Source organism: Anopheles coustani, chromosome 2 (genome assembly GCF_943734705.1).
Source record: "Anopheles coustani chromosome 2, idAnoCousDA_361_x.2, whole genome shotgun sequence".
In the NCBI taxonomy this organism is placed as follows: Eukaryota; Metazoa; Arthropoda; class Insecta; order Diptera; family Culicidae; genus Anopheles; species Anopheles coustani.
This window is the reverse complement of record NC_071289.1, coordinates 16,375,642-16,393,535: the sequence shown is the minus strand read 5'-3', so window position 1 is coordinate 16,393,535 and position 17,894 is coordinate 16,375,642. Positions and strand designations below refer to the sequence as shown.

The 17,894-nt window shown below is 45.8% G+C and overlaps 1 protein-coding gene across 1 annotated transcript; it reads left to right on the top strand.

The window, feature by feature from the left end:
- The first annotated feature begins 9,141 nt into the window (after positions 1-9,141).
- LOC131265517 (clavesin-2-like) lies at positions 9,142-10,508 on the top strand. The gene is made up of 2 exons (XM_058267792.1): positions 9,142-9,741; positions 9,841-10,508. Exons 1-2 carry the CDS (start codon positions 9,142-9,144, stop codon positions 10,372-10,374), a joined length of 1,134 nt encoding a protein of 377 aa, XP_058123775.1. The 3' UTR covers positions 10,375-10,508.
- Positions 10,509-17,894: the final 7,386 nt, after the last annotated feature.

Sequence of the window (17,894 nt, the reverse complement as noted above, 5' to 3'; positions counted from 1 at the left end):
CCGGCTTATTTCGTTCCATCTCCGGTGGTGGCTTCGGAATGGAAGCAAGCAACGCCATTTAATGGATATCGTAACAATTATTTTCATTTCAACGGTTGGTTCCAGCAAGACTGGGAGGGAGAGGCTGAAACTGAGCTATCTGGAATCCGCACACTCGAGATGGCGAAACCGATGGTATCTATCGTTGTTCCTATCCACACTCGCGGGAGATATTCTAGCTGAAGCCAAAGAACCTTCGTCCCGTTTGGGGTTGTGTTTGGAAAAGCCACAGCGCGCCACCACGGCTCACTTGCAACACAATCCGATACTCGTGTGAGAACCCGATTCCCGATTCCCCCAAACCGTCATGGTGACTTGCGCGTTCGAATTCAGAACCATACTTGGTGGAGGTGTACCGTGTTTCGTACCCTCCGCAATCTACATGGCTCAACGCAATAGCTCTGCTCCGACCCGACACCATCATCCGACCGCAAGTTTTGCCCGAGTGCGATCGCTACCGCTCCACCCCCCGGTCCAAGGCTGCTGGATGGTTCGTTTCGAGTCCGTAGTCGGGTTTACACAACTGGTGCTTCGATTCAAACCAAAGGCCATCTACATCCACCACTTGTGCTTGCGGTCATGCGTGCGAAGGGAGGTTAGGTTTTGCGATGATGCATTAATTATACTATGTTCTCCACGAAGGTTTAAGAGCTCGGGGTGTGGAGGGGTGAGATTTGCAAGCGTAACCTGTTATCGGTTCACATCGCCTCTTAATCATCGCGAGGAATTACGAGCGGAATGTTCGATCGATGTTTCATTCGATTGCTGAAGTGTGGAATAGAAGATATATAGGCATACGGTGGTCGATTGCTAGAACGATCCTTAACCGTGGCAAGGTGTTGTTCTGGAAATAACTGACTGCTACAAAGTCAGTCTGTGTCAACTTTCGACAACAAAGATTATCTCAACAGATATTCCACTGGTGTGGTACCAGACTAACTTCCACTTCTCCAAAATTGTTCCTACGACACCGGACGACCTTGACGGTGGCGGGTTCAACTTTGTCCACACCCTGCGCGCGTGGCAAAGTGCTCCAACGAAATTATACTTCATCCAACGCGGTAAAGTAGCGCTGTCGTCGTGTTGTGTCTCGAGTCCATTAACTTTGATCTCGCTTGCATCTGGCTCAGGTGGCTCTGGGTTGGAAGCGATGGCACAGCTAATGGAGGACCCTGTCTGTCGTTTCATTCTCGTGACTTGCGACTCCAGTTCCAAACTGTCGACGATCTTTTTGTGTGTTGGTAAAAACGACAAAGTATACACGCGCTCGGCCCACGTTTGGCCCGCACAGAGAACAACATTGTGTACGGAACGGTTCACCTCCGTCAGTTCGTTGGATCTTCAAGCAAGGCTCCGTACGATCGCTCTCCATCTGCGAGATGTTGTCACCTTGAAGATCTGAGGGTTTGCGGATTTTTTTGTGTTCGGCTTTCGGGCAAACAGACCGATCGATCTCGATGAAGTCTCAGCGGATCCAAAGTCGAGAAGGTGTGAGGTGCAAAGTTCTACCCAGTCATGGAGGGGCTCTTTGTTCGCCATTGACCGTCCGTTGTCGGGCTTCTCGGGTCTCTCGTTAGCCTTGGGCTTCTTTCGCGTGAGATCTAATTGACCTCAACCTGAGGGTGGGACGAGGAAAGTGCGGCTTACCGACGGCGCTGAAATGAATCATCATCGTACTTGTTCTCATGGAATCGTCGAGCACGTCCCGCCGGTCGCGTTCAGATCGATTAACCTGTCCGCCGCAGACTCCCAGCGGCGTCGAGGCTTACCGTAGAATTGGAAGTAAGTCTGAACGGTAGGTTCCCGCCGAGAGCAACTCGAACTCGACGTGGGTACGAGGGAATTATTGCTATAAAATATTTCTGAACCATTCCGCAAATGGTCAGTCAATAAAGCGCGGCAGCTTGGCTCTATATTAGGTGGACATAATAACACCAACTAAGGAGATGTGGTTTTATTCTGCCTCATAAATTAGAATCTATACAGCCAATTCGTGTTTTTCCTAACCTAAGGATTCAATGATACCAACATTGTCTTACAACCATTTGCTTGCTGATTACTTGATCTCTCAATTTTAATGCTTCCAAAGCTAGGGTTTGATGATTTCGCACAGCTTCAAATGTGTTTGGTATATTGGAGGCTCTCTCTCTTTTTCCCATCGGCATGTAGAAACTTTTACGACTCTAGCCACCTTCTGTGCAAGTCGTAGGTGTAAATGCCCCATGGTTTAGCACTTCAAACGATTTCCTTCCCAAACCCTGCCCAAGAGACGGTCGTTAAAATTTATCTCCTGCCGAGAGGGGGGTAGGATGTTGACTAACGAGCGACCAAGATGCTCGCCAACCTACGCACCTTCACCGGGGGGCGGTCCGTCGGTTTAATGCACCGGTTGCCTGTTTTCGCGCGTGTGGGCATCGACCGGATAGCTCCGGTTAAATCCTTCCCAACCCGTGGGGTCTGATGCCGCCCAAACCTATCGGATACTCTAGCGATCCCGGCGAACACATAGTTCCGAATCCGTGCTACGTCGGAGGAGATTTATCACCATCGGCTCTCGGACCGGCTCTCGTACGGTCTGATCGATCGTTGGGGCATTTCTTCCACCACGCCACCTTAACGGTTAGACACGGTTAGCAGTGAAGTCGTCGGCCACCAGACGCCACCAGCCTGTTATGCATACTGATTGGTTTACTATCACATTTTTTGTCATGCGTTTCTGCTTCTTTTTGTGGAACCGTGGCGTTGTGGTTATACGCTAGTCGATAGCTCGCGTTATAAAGCACCACCGGACGCGCATCTAGAACGAGTTGTGCCAACCACCACCCGGCGGCGGCGGCACCGTGGGGGGGAGCACTGTGTGTCAGTGTCGCGTTCTAGGGCACCCATCCCCCCGTCCCCTAACCGGTGGTGCGATAAAACCTGTTTTCAAACCACGATATTCGATGCCACCACCACCAGCCGGTCAGGGATGAAGGGGAAGGGTGCAAAAAGGGTTGATCTTGATTAGGACCTCAAAGGTGGTGGCGGGGTGGCTTGGAACGTGAAACAGAATAAAGCTGTTTTCAGTCGCGACAGCAGGTGCAAAATGTTTCTTCCAAGTGGTAACAACACGGGAAGGGCCCGACGATTACGACATGCACTTGTTTTTTCTTCTCCTTACGGTTAGAACTGCGTTGGTTAGGTGCCGTTACCGTGTACTGCCGTTCGATTGAGGAGTCTTCAGGGGGTAATTTCAGTACCCCAACCGCAACCGGTTGCAACACGGTGGTGCGCTAATTGTGGAAAAAAAATTATCTTCAAACTAAATGTGAGTTGTAACAAAGCCCCCAAAGTATTTCATACGTACGCAGACGAAGGAGATTGTGTCCTACAAACCGAGGCGCCAATGAGGGTAAGCTCAAGGGTTGACCCGGGCCCGGTGACGGCGTCTCTTATTTTATCTCGCCACAAATGTATCGGTAAAGATAAAATAGAGGCGGTTAAAAATACATGCCATGCTTTGCTATCGGGTACGCTATCGAACTCACCCGTAATCTTATCGGGATGGTTTACGATAAACAACTAATGTTTCCTATTTCATCGTAGCGGAAACCAGTGAAAGTGTTTCCTGTTTGTAAATTTAACGCGGATACGGTGGGTTCATGTAGTTTGAAAACTCATGTGTTACATAAACCATAAAATGACCTTTCGTTTTTCTTTTAAAACAGTAGAGGTTCATCTGAGTTTAAATAGCTGAAAAAAGGTTATTGTAACATACTTTTTTATGCGTTAGATTTTTTGAATAATAACACATTTGTCTGATAATCTGGATTTTGAACCATACTGTACAGACGTTGAATAGAATAGCTTGAAAGCATACAAAAATAATAATGTTTTTGGGGTTTCGAGTTTTAAAATGTAGCATAACCACAACTACTTTACAGGGATTTTCACATGATATCATAACAGTAGCAGCATTTATTCCAACTGCAGCACATGATATTTAAACAGTACCAGTAGATTTTATAACGTTATCATGTTTATTATAACTGTGTCAGTTGAAATCAGACAAACCCAGATGGGTTAGTGACAAAGTCAGATGCGTTAGAGACAAAGTCAGAAGTGTAAGAGACAGTATTCTATGAGCTATTTCAATACCACCATATGTTTTAGACAGAACTATTTCAATCACCGGTGGATAAAGCTTAATATAGGTGGCAACTTCTGTAAATTACCTGCGACATGAAAATTCTGACATGTTCTACGCTAGTTTACTAAAAAGAAAACTATATGAAAATGAAAAATATGTCTTAACAGTTGAAAGCAAATGTTCAAGGAAATAGAAATAATCAATCAATAAAAATTGCATTGCCCAAAGATATGCTTTGTTTATCATATTTCTATTAGATAACATGCGACTGCATACTACGCATCGGAAGTGAACCATTAGAGATTCTTGGCGTGTCGAACGTGGCATCATGATTTCCCAAGAAAACTAATCGCTCTTCCAACCACGAAGAGGATAATTGAAAGAAGTTTCTGTCAAAAAGTCGCCCGAAGCGTCAATTCGCTTCCGGCGACAACGACAACGGAGTTCCGATGAAATTTCCGCATCTTGCATCAGCGGCCGGATGTTTTCCATTTTCTCCGCCAGGCAACGTGGAAAGCCAACCGAAGTGTACGTGTCTCCCCGCGGGAGATCGCCAGTCTGGATGGAGTGTCACGGCCGAGGAAAGTTCGTGCGTGCGCGCTTTGCGGCGTATGCTTTCGGATTGGGGTTTCAGCTCTTCAGCGAGACGTGTCTGCCTCGTTCTTAAGGCACGTAACCGATTAACTATCCCTTGGTTGCGTTTTGTTTTTTTTCGAATTCCACGAAGGAATCGGCTTCCCCAAAACCAGTAGCCACATGCGGTGGCCTCACCGCTTAGATCGGCGGGGTCTTCCGTGTGTCCGAATGGGCCGACTAACAAGCTGCCGCGACCGCCTGTTGCCACATCACATCGTTTAAATGCTGCCTAATTCGGGCACCGGGGGAAAACCTCGACGGATCGGCGGGCATTAGCGGCATTCAATCGTGGCGACAAAATGGGCTGCCTAATTGCGTGAACCGAAATTGGGGCTAAGCCTTTACGTAAACGGTCGATGTACTGGAGGAGGCCCGGGAAACCACCGGTGATGAATGGCAGAAACAACGACTCTCGGCTTCGTTGGCATCGAAATGGAGCAGATTTAGGTTTTTCGGTCAGCTGTTTTGTTGGTAGGAGGAGGAGCAGTAGGCGGAGGGATTAAAGCTTGCACTTTGCAGATGCCCCATGCTTTTGGTCAATAGAAAATCCAAATAAATTGTCCAACGCAACCGAGCATGAATGTTGATTCCATCCCCCCCATGCCATTCTCAACTAAACATTGCTCCCCTTTTTTCATTGACCCATTTCCATTTATTGTGAGGGAAATTTGAAACGTTCCGCGGATAGGAAAGAGTAATTTAAATACATTTTCATATCATTCGGTTGAGAAAAATCGTTGATTTTTAATTAAATAAAATCTAAAATTTGTATCCTGAGCAATAAAAAAGCCTAGTACAAAGAACGGATTTATTGCAGAAATAAAAACATTCCCATCCGTTGCACCGTCATTCGATGTCAGCGGAATAAATGGCTTTCCATATTTGGTCGGCGCTACCGACGCTTTCCAGACGTACGACTCTCCTTGCACCAGTATTGCACCCACGACGACGGCCATAATGATGGCAATTACAATTAGATATAAAAATATGACCAGCCATGCCTCCACGGTCGGGGGGTCGGGGTTGGAGGGGTAGACAGACGAAGTTGCCAATGTGAGGTCCCTTCAAACCGTACCAAATGATCGCTGAAGAGCAACAGAGAGAAAACCAAAATGCACATTCATATGCACTTCTCCGCGGCGAAGTGAAGTTTCAGCGATGTGTGTTGTGTTTCCATTTTGGAATTGCAATTTCCCCACACAGCCTGCCACCCTTCACCGACCGCGAACGCCTCGGTGGGAAGACGCCGGTTATGGGAGTGCACGGGCCGTGATTCATGGCGCAAGTGTAGGGGGTCGTCTGGGGGTGCAGGGGATATAGTGTGTGGCTGTCGATGGATGGATGGAGCGAAATCGTCGGGGCGAAAGGCGACCGGTGTCCCAGGTTGGCCATCCCATCGTAGTGCTTGGGGGTTGAGTCATCAGTTGACATATCGGGCCCATCGGAAGCGTTGCGGAACACATCGCGTGGTGTTCGACGAGATGGGTTTCTTCGACTTTCTGCTTCTGAGACGACACCTTCCCAGAGCTGACCGCGGGAAGCAACTGGAATAGGACACGGTCCGGAATAGGCTGATAAAAAAAACGATCAAAATGTAAATTGTGTACGAAAACCTAGAGCAGCATGGTCCTTCGTGTTTCACCATGGAATGAAAGCGAGCTGAAACTCAGCGGCAGTGGTTCTCAATCACTTGTGCGGAAGGGTTTGTATATTGTTCAGCCACATTTTACAAGACACTATTTACAAATCTATCAGTCAAACCAACATGTTGTATCTAACCTAATAGATGATGAAGGGAGATAGGGATTTAGAAGCTTTAGTTGTAATGATAAATTCGGTACAAGCATTTTCATGCCGATTACGCAACATTACGCTTGTGTTTCCCCTTCCAACACCCTCGCATCCGCTCCCACATTCGATGGAGAAGAAACGCAACCCGAAAGTACAATAGCCGATGATCTCATTTAATATCCCCCCCGGTGAACATCATCGTTATAAAATGGTTTAACATATGTTTGGCCGTATGCATGGGCTCGTGGGAGACGCTAGATATCGCACCCACCTACCTTTAGTGCAGTTTAATTTACTGTCGATCTTAAACCTAATTTGCTCGACGCTTTAGATCGGATCGCGAACCGATCGGAGAAGAAGGGAAAACATGTTATCGGATCAATGCGTTCGCTTTATTTACGCGATACATTAGCTGGACGATAACGTTGTATTTTATTGTTTTCTTATCAGCTTTTAGTGGACGAACTACTGATACTCGTTTTGTGGTAAATCAGAGTGCAGTTCTTGGTCCCTTCTCTATCATTAAGTACCTCAGTTTAGATATTTAATAAATGAACGTGATATAACGATTAAACAATTTAAATATTTTTAAATTCAAATTTGTCTTCTTTTAACAAAAAACAAGAAGAATAAACAGCCCTTGCTATCGATCAAACTTTGAAGCTTCGTCTAGTGTCTAACTTAGCTGCCACTAGACGCGTTTAAATTGTGACAGTTGTGTCAAGTTTTTCGTTCAATTCCCTTCGTTCAAGTCGGTTACCTTGAAACGATTATTCAAGAGGCTATTAAAACTTTTCTCAAAAGATATGGCGTTTTTGTTGTTTTTTTTGACAAATAATTTACATTAATAGTTCTCTGTAGCGCGGTCTATATTTTTCCTCTTCAAATCAAATTATTTATCAAAATAAAATCGAAATAGAATTCTTACCCGCAAGGGTTCGTTTGCAGCTTGGAAAATTGCATAAATCAACAACGACAAAGCATTCCTTTCCATTTCGTGGAAAAAGCAACGCTCATTACCGGACAAGACTTTGCGAGATTGCGCCAACCAATTGCGGCTTGGAGATTGGTTTCTGCTTTCGGTTTTATTACGTCCTAACGACAACAATTCTACGGAAGTTTGCCGTACCTAGTTTCTAAATGCAAGTCCGTCGGTCACACAATCTATGGCTTGGCAAATAAATTACGCCACGATCTAGGTTTTCCTCATTAATGTTATGATGCTTTATGCACTACACCATTTCGAGTGGTTTGCTTGCTAAGTGGGGGTGATTGTTTGTGTTATATAGTTTTTTTTTATTCCAACTGCAATCACATTACCTTGCACCGACACGCTTTGCCTCCGCTTCGCTGCAGTTTTGACCTCAGAAAATAGTGAAGCTGGATCGTTGTCATTCTTTCGACCCATTTTCATCTGGTCGGTACATTGCGCTTTTTGCTTGCATTTCTTATTTCACATTCCACTTTTTTTTTAGCTCTTGTATGCACTTACGTCACTCAGTGCATGAATCATGTTGCATGATTTTTATTTATTTTCTCGCGTCAGGGAGAAAAATCTCTTGCTTCAGCAAATCAAATCTTTTTTTGTGCTTTGTTCGGTTCTCTCTTTTATCAGCGAAGAAAACGAAACGTTTTCTTTTCAAGCGGAACCAAACCCGTTACTAAAAACAAAGATAAAACAACAGAGGGAAACCCCGCTCTTATCTTGTCCATTTAGCGTACTGATATTTAGACAATATAGTTATCTTCTATATCTATATTTACCGGTTTTAACCGCAACAAAGAATTTGATGAGTGTGCTGGCGCAATTCGATCGAATGTGTGGCAAAGGCTGTGATAAATTGCACTCCACAAGTCACCGGGAGTGGGTCTTTGTTTCTTCTTTTTATTATTTCCTAGCCGGTAGCAAATATCGCTTATATAGTAATTCCAATTAGAAAGCTAATATAACTTTACAGTTTTTATTTTCAATTTATTTTGGTAACATTTTAGGTTCTTTTAAAGCCTAAATTTGTAATACATTTTAACAAATATTTGTTGTACTAGGATGGTTCAACTTTTGTTTGTTAGTTAGTGCTAGAAAAAACAGAACTAATCGTTTACATTTTAATACGGTGAACTAATTTTCTTGTCTCAATTCTCTACCCTTACAGAAACTGGACATAACCCCGTAGAGGGTAACGATGGGTATGTCTAGAAATTAGTGGAAGTGTTCGAATATCAACCGGCGAGACGCGCCGTAGATCGAAGGTCCGGCGCCATGACTGGAGCCGATGCCGGGAAAAGAGCGAGGAGTGTAATCAGATAAACAAACCACCAGCTCCAAGGTCGGCTGCGAAGCAAAGCGAAGGTGTTAATCCGGTTCTGACAGAGCGCGCGAAAAGTAAATCCCCGCCACCGAAAAACAGCTGGATAACGCGGAGGTATCAGTCCGGTTCCTTCGAGGTACTTACACTTAAGCCGCGAGGCAAAGCTTCTTGTTAATTGGAGCAGAAAGTACGCAGTGGCTCCAGTTCCGAAGTGCATCTATCCTCGCACACATCAAAATGTCCGATATTTGTGACTTCGAGTGGTCCAACAATCGGTACCGGCACAATCTGACCATTTCCGAGCTCAAGCTCGGCTTCAACCGGAACGAACCGACCGACCGAAGCCGCGCCCTGATCGCCCTGAAGGAGCTGATCGGGGCGAGCCGGGACTACGCGTTGAAGGATAAATCCTGCTTCCAGGACGACGAGTTCCTGTTTCGCTTTCTGTACGCGCGGAAGTTCAACGTCAACGAGGCGTTCCAGCTGGTCATCAACTATCACGCGTACCGGCAGCGGAATGCGGCGCTCCTGCAGCGCCTCTCGGTGCTGGACGAAACGATACAGATCGCGCTGCGGGACGGATTTCCGGGCGTGCTACCGAACCGTGACCGGCGCGGACGAAAGGTGCTGGTGTTCTTCACGGCCAACTGGGACTACGCCTCCTACTCGCTAGTCACCGTGTACCGGGCGATGCTGCTGACGATCGAGAAGCTGCTGGAGGACAAACAGAACCAGGCGAACGGTTTCATCGCCATCGTCGACTGGACCAACTTCACCTTCCGCCAGTCGTCCAACCTCAACCCGAAGGTACTGAAGCTGATGATCGAGGGACTTCAGGTATGGTTGATTTATATCGTGTTATACGATGCGTTTGAGTATCCTATGCATTGCTGATCACTAACCGCCCTTGATCGCGTTTTTCTTCCCCTACACCAGGACTGCTTCCCGGTCCGGTTCAAGGCGATCCACTTCATCGGTCAACCGTGGTACGTGGAGGCGGCGCTCGCCGTCATTCGGCCATTCCTAAAGGAGAAAACGCGCGCTCGAATAAAACTGCACGGCAGCAACCTGTCAACGCTGCACGACTGTGTCGCACGGGACATCCTACCGACGGAGCTGGGCGGCGAGGGGCCGACATTCAACCCGCTCAACTGGTACCACGAGCTGCTCGAGTCGAGCCAAACCGTCACCAAGCCGGCACCGTCCTACTGTCTCAGCCAAACGCAAATCTACACCAAAACGCCGGCACAGTTCGCACCGTGCCGGATGGGCGATCTGTCGCCCGCTCAGTCACCCTCGCCCTCGCCACCGTCCTCGCTCTCGTCGGCGAACGGGGCCGAGTTCCTGAAGGCGGCGACCAAGGCGGCCGCCGTCAAGATCGGCGTCCTGACGGCCAAAGCGAACGATCCCGCCACCAATACGCTGCTGGGCGTTACGACGGGCAACGCCGGGTCGGTGTGTGATTTGTGACGACGGTCGGGAGGTGTGCCGCCCGGCAGAAGCTGCAGCAGCCGGGGCGCCCTAGTAGCGCCCGCTAAAGACTGGATCGTTTCGGTGGCGAAGGCGGGCGATAGCCGGCATTGCGCTTTGATGATCTCATGCCAGGTACAGTCACGCTCGTGGTATCTTCTCTAAGTCGACGATGGGTCGCACGAGGCAGGAGAAATCGGTATCTGCCTTGCAATACGTGTAACTCCGGACCGCGAGGTACATGTAAAACATGTTTTTTGCTTAATTTTCACCCAAAAGGCACACGATAGATCAACTAAGTAATTGGTTCCCAACGAGAAATCGATCGTAAATGTCCACTAGTATACCACACAAAAAAGTACAATATGTCAAAGCTCAGCCATTACTTTGAGTGTTGGGAGTTTGGATATTTCTCAGCCTTTTCTTGAAAATCCTTATTACATTTTATCTTCTTGAGATCAAGTGTTATCTTTTAAGATAGAACAGAACTGAAATGGTTATATTAGTTTATTTCATACCAACATGTCGGCTCGAATAATTTATGGTATAAGGCATCTCTTTCACGACTCTCTACATACGTGTGGTTCCCTTTTGTAAACTACTCGCATTACTGTTTTCTTCAACGCTGGCTTTCTTGGAACGTCGTGTTAAAAACTACCTTTCCTAAACCCCAAAACTCACGTGATATTCCTACAAATCACCGCTATTGAAGTTTCATTGTATGCATGTGCGTGCTCGTTTTGCGAACATATCGTTTATCAGCCCTTCGTACCTTGCTTCTTTGCTGCGTCGTTGAAGCCCCGTAGCTTCGACGAGGGGAAACTTGATATGGCGCCGTACCTGCCCGGTCGGGGCACGAATAAATCCGTCATTCCGGTCGCCGATGGTCAAGGTTTCGGCCGAGGCCGGACATAGTCAATCGACGCCCAACATAACATGCAACCATGTGCGCTAAATCTGTCGACATGGAGCACACACAGAAACACACAACACCCTCCCCTGATCTTCCGGCCATCTACGGGAGGAGGTGGCCTTCAGTGAAGCACTTGGCACGGACCCACCACCGCCACCCAGTATTGACGCGTGGTTCAACCTGTGTCCTTCTTTCCGCTGCACAAGGAAATCGAACCAAAACCGAACCACCGACCAACCGGCCCCGATGGAAAAAAAATGAACCAGCGAAAGGAAGAGAGAGCCCAAGGCGGTGGTGGATCTTGCGTGCAAGGGTAATTTCCGCTTTTGCATTTCATGTCCCCACACGCATCCATGCAGTTCGCAAAGGGGGGGGGGTGCCTAGCCATTTCTTTCAGTCGCGACCAAAACGACGACGACAAAATGCGGTCAGCAGTGCGATACGCACGTTATTGAGCCCCTATATGGGCCCGGGTGTACACTTGGCGGAGAGAAAGGCCGGTCGGACACAGGCTCTAGTCCGTCATGACGGTCTCCAACGGGTACCCTTTACTTTGTTCCCGCTCGTAGTCGAAGCAGTAGTTGTAGTAGTAGGCCATGGAAAGTCGCCACCTGGTTGTGAAATGGCGACCCTGGCGGAGAGTTAATAGACCCGCTTAATAATAAGGTTAGTTATGCATGTTTTCTTTCGCTCGCCGCAAGTGCACTTGAAAAGCTCTGGCTCCCCAAACGTAACATGAATCACCGAGAAAGTGAGATTTCGAAGTGCAGTTAACTTTGTTTTCTCAGTTGTTGTTAAATATTTCTCAGTTTTTAGTTCACTTTCTTAGTACAGAACCTTTGCTGTATAAGGTTTTCACTGATTGTTGGTTTAATGAAAAATCGTCTTATGGACTACTTGTAATTATTTGATGCTTTATAATTTGCTAAAGACGACCAACTTTTTTAATAATTCAACGTTGGTCATTTCCGTTGTGTATCTCTTCGCTTCACCTTGGAGTGTCTCTGTCCAACTCACTAGTCCACGCCTTGGGCATCAAATTCAAACAAACCGGTACCTTAAAGCATATACATTTTACACTGTTGTGATATAAAATGTCCCGTTCGAATGCTGGTAAATGTTCCTTGTGCCTGTGTGTTTTTTAAATTTATTTTACTCACACACTCTCTATCTTGAAGCTCGCTCTCAAAGGCGATCTTCAACGAGGTTGCACTTAATTGCATCCCCGGTACGGCAATAATTGCCATTCGCCTTGCCAGCTCGTCTTCAACTAACGGACAGGAACGAACTCCACGACCGGGCACTACCCACGTTTTCGTTCATGTGACACGTTTTTTGCACCTCTGCAATTTATAAACGTTAATCAAGAATGTATACAGCCATGATAAACACACACAGAGGAAAGGTATGAGAGTGAACGAGATGTAGTTAACCATTTAAACAATTTGGATTGAAGTAACAAACATGATTTCACGATAGTTGTCCAATTTATCGTGGCAATACTATTTAGGGAAGTTTACTCACGATCGTGGAAAGTTGGGAATCATTTATTTGTTGTGTTCTTTCAATATATATTTTTTTCGGCCGGTTGCATTTATCTGTAAGTCCTTACAATCACCTGAGCAAATATCAAAACTAGGTACTTTTTCTCGAATTCTTTTACTAAACAACACACCATGTCACTATCTGTAATAACAGCTCAAAGGAAAAAAAAGCAGACAAGAATTTAATTAGGAACAAACGCACAAAGAAAACCTTTAAAAAGACTAAGAACGAGCAAATCAGAGCAAAATCGAGGGGTAAGAATGGCGCGATGAAAAAAAATCAGCGAGGTCCCCGGACGATGTTGGTTTATTTATCCTGAAACAAGAACCGGACGTCCTTTCGGAGGGTGTCATCCTGCAACGAAAGAGGCACAAGCAGACAAATAATTAAAGTTTAAAACTAAAAAAAAACAACGAGCCGGTGGCCTTAACTACGAAGGTTTCGCTTGCATACATTTAACTAAATTAAGAAAAACGCTGCGAGAGAATAGATTTCCAACCATAGAGTGATAAGAAGATGGTGTGCATGGTTTCGCTACACGTGATGATATTAAGTGGTCCGTCCGGTCGAAAGCTTTGGGACAGTTGCAAAGGTAGAAAACAACAAATCCCATGATACTGTAGTCGTTAGAAGCATGTTTTGTTACATATTACCGCAAAATTAACTTAAACGCACCTTCTTCGGTGAAGGTCCGGGTCTTTGTATCCAATTCGATATTGGCTTTCCTTCGCAAAGGGGATGCGCAGAAGAGGGTAAGCCGCTTTTGGTATTTATACGACACATATTGTCCTAGGTTAGGGTATTGGCGTAGCTTAGCGTTTTGTATAAATTTGGTACGCCTCAGCACGTGGGATGTACGCGTGCAAGAGCGAAATCGTTTGAAAAACTGCATTTGTAAAATAATAATTCACGAACAAATAAAATAAAAATAGAATGATAAAGCAAAAAAAAAACAATAACAAAGCTGAAGCATACATTAACGAAACCACCCGTGCTCCGAAATACCCTTCTTCTGTTCCGTGTGACGACAAAAGTGTACACCGTAAAATTATTTTGTGAAGTGTTTTATTCATGATGCGGAGTGATGCGTGATTCCGAAAGCTTCGTTTGATTCAAAAAAAAAAAACAAGATGAAACATCCATCGACACGCAGGAAGAAGAGGCCGTTCAACCCGACGAACGGGACGATGATCGAGTGATGGCGATGATTCACCACGATGGTAGGTTTTACGGAGCGAAATCAGCAGAATCTTAAGAGTCATTTGCGACATTCAATGACGGTTGCGCGGGCGGTGCATTTAGAGATGCATCTGTTTTTGTTTTGTTCGTTCACTTACGGCATGAATCATCATTTACGAACTAAGGCAAAGGTTTCGGTTTCTTCGTCTCCATCGAGCAAGCAACATTGAAACGCCAGCCCTCCGAGGTCAGCCGAGAGAAACGCCAGCCGTCCTGAAGGAGCCGGTAAAAGCACCGTAAAGGTGGGTAATCACAATTTACAATTTCTTCTTCAGCCAGGCAAACCCGTTCGTCGAACTTCGACGGATCGGTGAAACGGAACGGAAAAATTGTTTGCAATTCTGTTACGACTGGACATTAAAAATTCAGTAAAACCCGCTCCGGGGATGTTTGCAACGGTGTTTGGGAATTGCGCTGGGGTATATGAACCTCGTATGACTTATTGCGAGAAAACGATCCATTGCACGAGCAACTAATAAGGAGTGTTGGCGTTGAACTCGGGCAGTGGTGTCAAACTGGACGAAGGTCGAAGATGCGACGGAAAACAGAAGAAATCCAACTAATCAAAGTGATTAGTAATCGGTAAGTAATGTTATCTTTAGTCAGAAACATTTCGAGAATATGTGTCACATGATTTCTTAAATATTGCAGCGGTAGTTTATTAAAATAGTTTCTCCATTACCACTAAAACAGCACTATAATAAAGTTATAAGGTTTACAAAACAATCACGTAACGAAAATTGCCTTTTAATTTGATGAAGCATTCGCCCGTTTTCGATGGATATTTGGAAATGAAATTGTAAAAACCGACAAATTGACCGTTGGACCGTTCTAGTGTTAAACAATATCCCTTTGCGATCACCCAATCGATGGCATAACCTTGTTAATTATGTTTGCCACGCAAATTAAGCGCAAATATGGTTAAAACCAACGTTTTCCCTACCCCTACGGATAGACCGAATTTCAGATTTAAATACGAAAGACTCCGTTGGGTAATAAGCGACGAACCTTGAAATAAAAGCGCGCTCCATTCGTGCGAGCGAGATTGGTTCAAAATGGAGATAAAAACGGTTCACTAAAGCCCAAGGTAAGGGTCTCGTGCAAAATCTCCTTTCCCACCTACCACTAACCCCATGCGGTGCGCTTTTCAATGACGATCGAGGACGCGATGATGAACTGAAGCCATGAAGGGGAGATCGTCCGACTCGTCGAAGCTGGACCGGCCGGCAGTTTAGCGACGCTCGGTTATCCGGTTCCAGACTGAACGCATTCTGTCCTTTCACTTCGGAACCGTCCCAAACGCTCTGCCCCATTGGCCAATGGGGTACTCGTTTGCGACTCGGGGTGGGTTTCGATGCCGTGTACGGACAAGTTCTTACAGAAATCAGCAACGAAAGCGTCTCCGATCGCGCTGAACGAGAAAACGAGCGCGATCGCCAGGCTCGCCCCAAAAAGTACCGTGCTGACCTGTTTTCCGTTCCCGTGTCGCCGTTTCCGCTCCCCGTGGGGGGTTTCCTTTTCCCACTCGGGTCGACCTTTTCGCCAGTGTGTGCCTGTGTGTGTGTTCCACCGGTTGGGGTTTTGCTAGAAGTTCTAGTGTCTTTATCATGCTGTTTGTTTCGCTACCCCCGGTTGCCGGTTTTCCTTTTTGGCGATAATTTTCGGCCTGTTATGTGTTTCTTTCACTTCGTTCATCCCCTTACCCGATGCGAATCGCATTTCATGGACCATCTGCTGCCACTGCTTGCGGTTGTCGGTGACGCGATGTCGAAAAAGCGCCAAAATGGGACTCGCGGAAGATCGCCTACTCGCGTTCGGTCGTCGGATCACGTCGCAGGCTTACAGTTAGCAGCAACCTTTTCGCAAAGCGGTAACCAACTGCTCGATATAGGAATTTAAAAAAGATGAAGTAAAAAATAAAACAGAGGACCGTAAAAAGCAAAACAAAAACGAAACTTTAACACAGCAGTATAGGCCGGTATATCGTCGTTGTGGATGGAGCGTTTATGTGCTGAACTGAAGCGTACTGCAAACGAACACTACGTAATAATGCTGCACGCCGCCAACATGTGAGTGTGGCATCGTAGGGAAGTTTGTGACTATATTTTCCTGACCACATCAGGAGCCCACATATAACCATCCGCTAGAGGGGTGGTTTTATGTTGCGTTTTTCGTTTTCGCCTTCTTAATGACGAGTGGCCTATGATGTGAGCACGAGACGGTATCGACCATGGTAAGTACGTCATGCGTCATACGGCTGGAAGTTTCCTCGTGTGAAATGACGGCCCCTTTTCCTTCCTCTTGGGCGCATACACGTATGTAATAAGGGAGGTAGGCAAAGTTATTATTACATTACAAATAGTGTTCCTTGTGGTAAACGCGAACAAAGCGCGTGTTTTCACACAGATACGATGCAGTATGGTGGCAGTTTACGGGCACATAGAAATGCTTCAAAATAAGTGAAGTTTTAACTATAAAGGACGCAAAGAAATTGTAATTTGTTTTCGATTCTGAAAACGATACTTTTGTTCAAAATGTTCGTTCATCAGCCAATGAGGTAATATGCCATCTGATTGTATGTCACTTTTGTCATCTGTTTGATATAAATCAAAGGGATGAACTTTAAGTAAGCTATATAGAAAAATAGGTTAGTACAATGTGTCTTATATTCAAAAACTTCACAATTTATGTGGCAGCGACAAACATCAAAATTTAAAAATATAGGATCAAACAAATGTTTGTTCTTGTTGTTTAGACTGTATAGAATTCATTTTCCAATTCACTACTAAAAGTCAAAGCTAAAACAATTTCGCATGTCGAAAGCAGCCAACAACAAAAAATATCCTCTGGAACAGAAAAAAAAGTAGTTTCGTTTTAAATACGAATCCGCCACGATGCGGAAATTGTTTTCCTCCCAAAACCCGTCCAGTTCTAGCGAGAATGAATCCAGATGAGCCTAGAATCGTGAGTTGGGAATGACAGGAAAGATTTTTTTTTTATGTATAAACGAGAACCACACGTTAATTGATGCTAATTAACACTAGGAAAAAAAAACGAACGTCACACACAGTTCCCGTCCCAGTGCCCTCTCGTGGGGCCCAAAAATGTGCCGGATGAGAGATGGTGCTGTTGACAAACTGTTGACCGCGTACATAATCATCGGTGGCTGGATGATGCTGTTGCTCGGGAAGAAGCCCGAGATTGAATGTCTGTTGCTAACGGAAGTAATGGACACAAACGTGCTCACCTACTTTGGACGAGGAAAATTGTGTTCCGTACAAGCTTGGAGTGTAAAATGAAATAAACAACAGGTTCTTCAAAAAATACTCTAACAAACAGAGCAATGGAGGGTAAATTTATTGTTCGACATCTTATTTTCTAGCCGAGATTAGCATAGTTTACTTCCCTTGAAAAAGACGCCCTTTTTCTGTGATCATCTTTTGCGCCAGAATCGATCGATGAAACTGACAGCACACAAAGGTGAGACTTCCCCGTCGCCGTTAGCATATTAATTCAATTAAGTCTGTTTTAATGTGGAGTAGCGGCGACACCAACATCGTCTGTATTCCGCTAGCATTCGCCGGAAGCTCCACGTATGGCACAATTGCTGGACTGAAAGTGTGTGCAGGAAATGGCGAATAGTGGTGGTGGTGGAAAATGCTGCAACAGCATAGAACGAAAGGTATGACATCAAATTCTAATCCGTCCTCCGAAGCATACTACGGGTGGGTCGTGGTTCACGGTCACTAGGGTTCCACAACAGGTCATCAACACCAAGAGCCGTGCAGCACGCCGTCACGGCAGCGGCGATCGCATCCGGTCA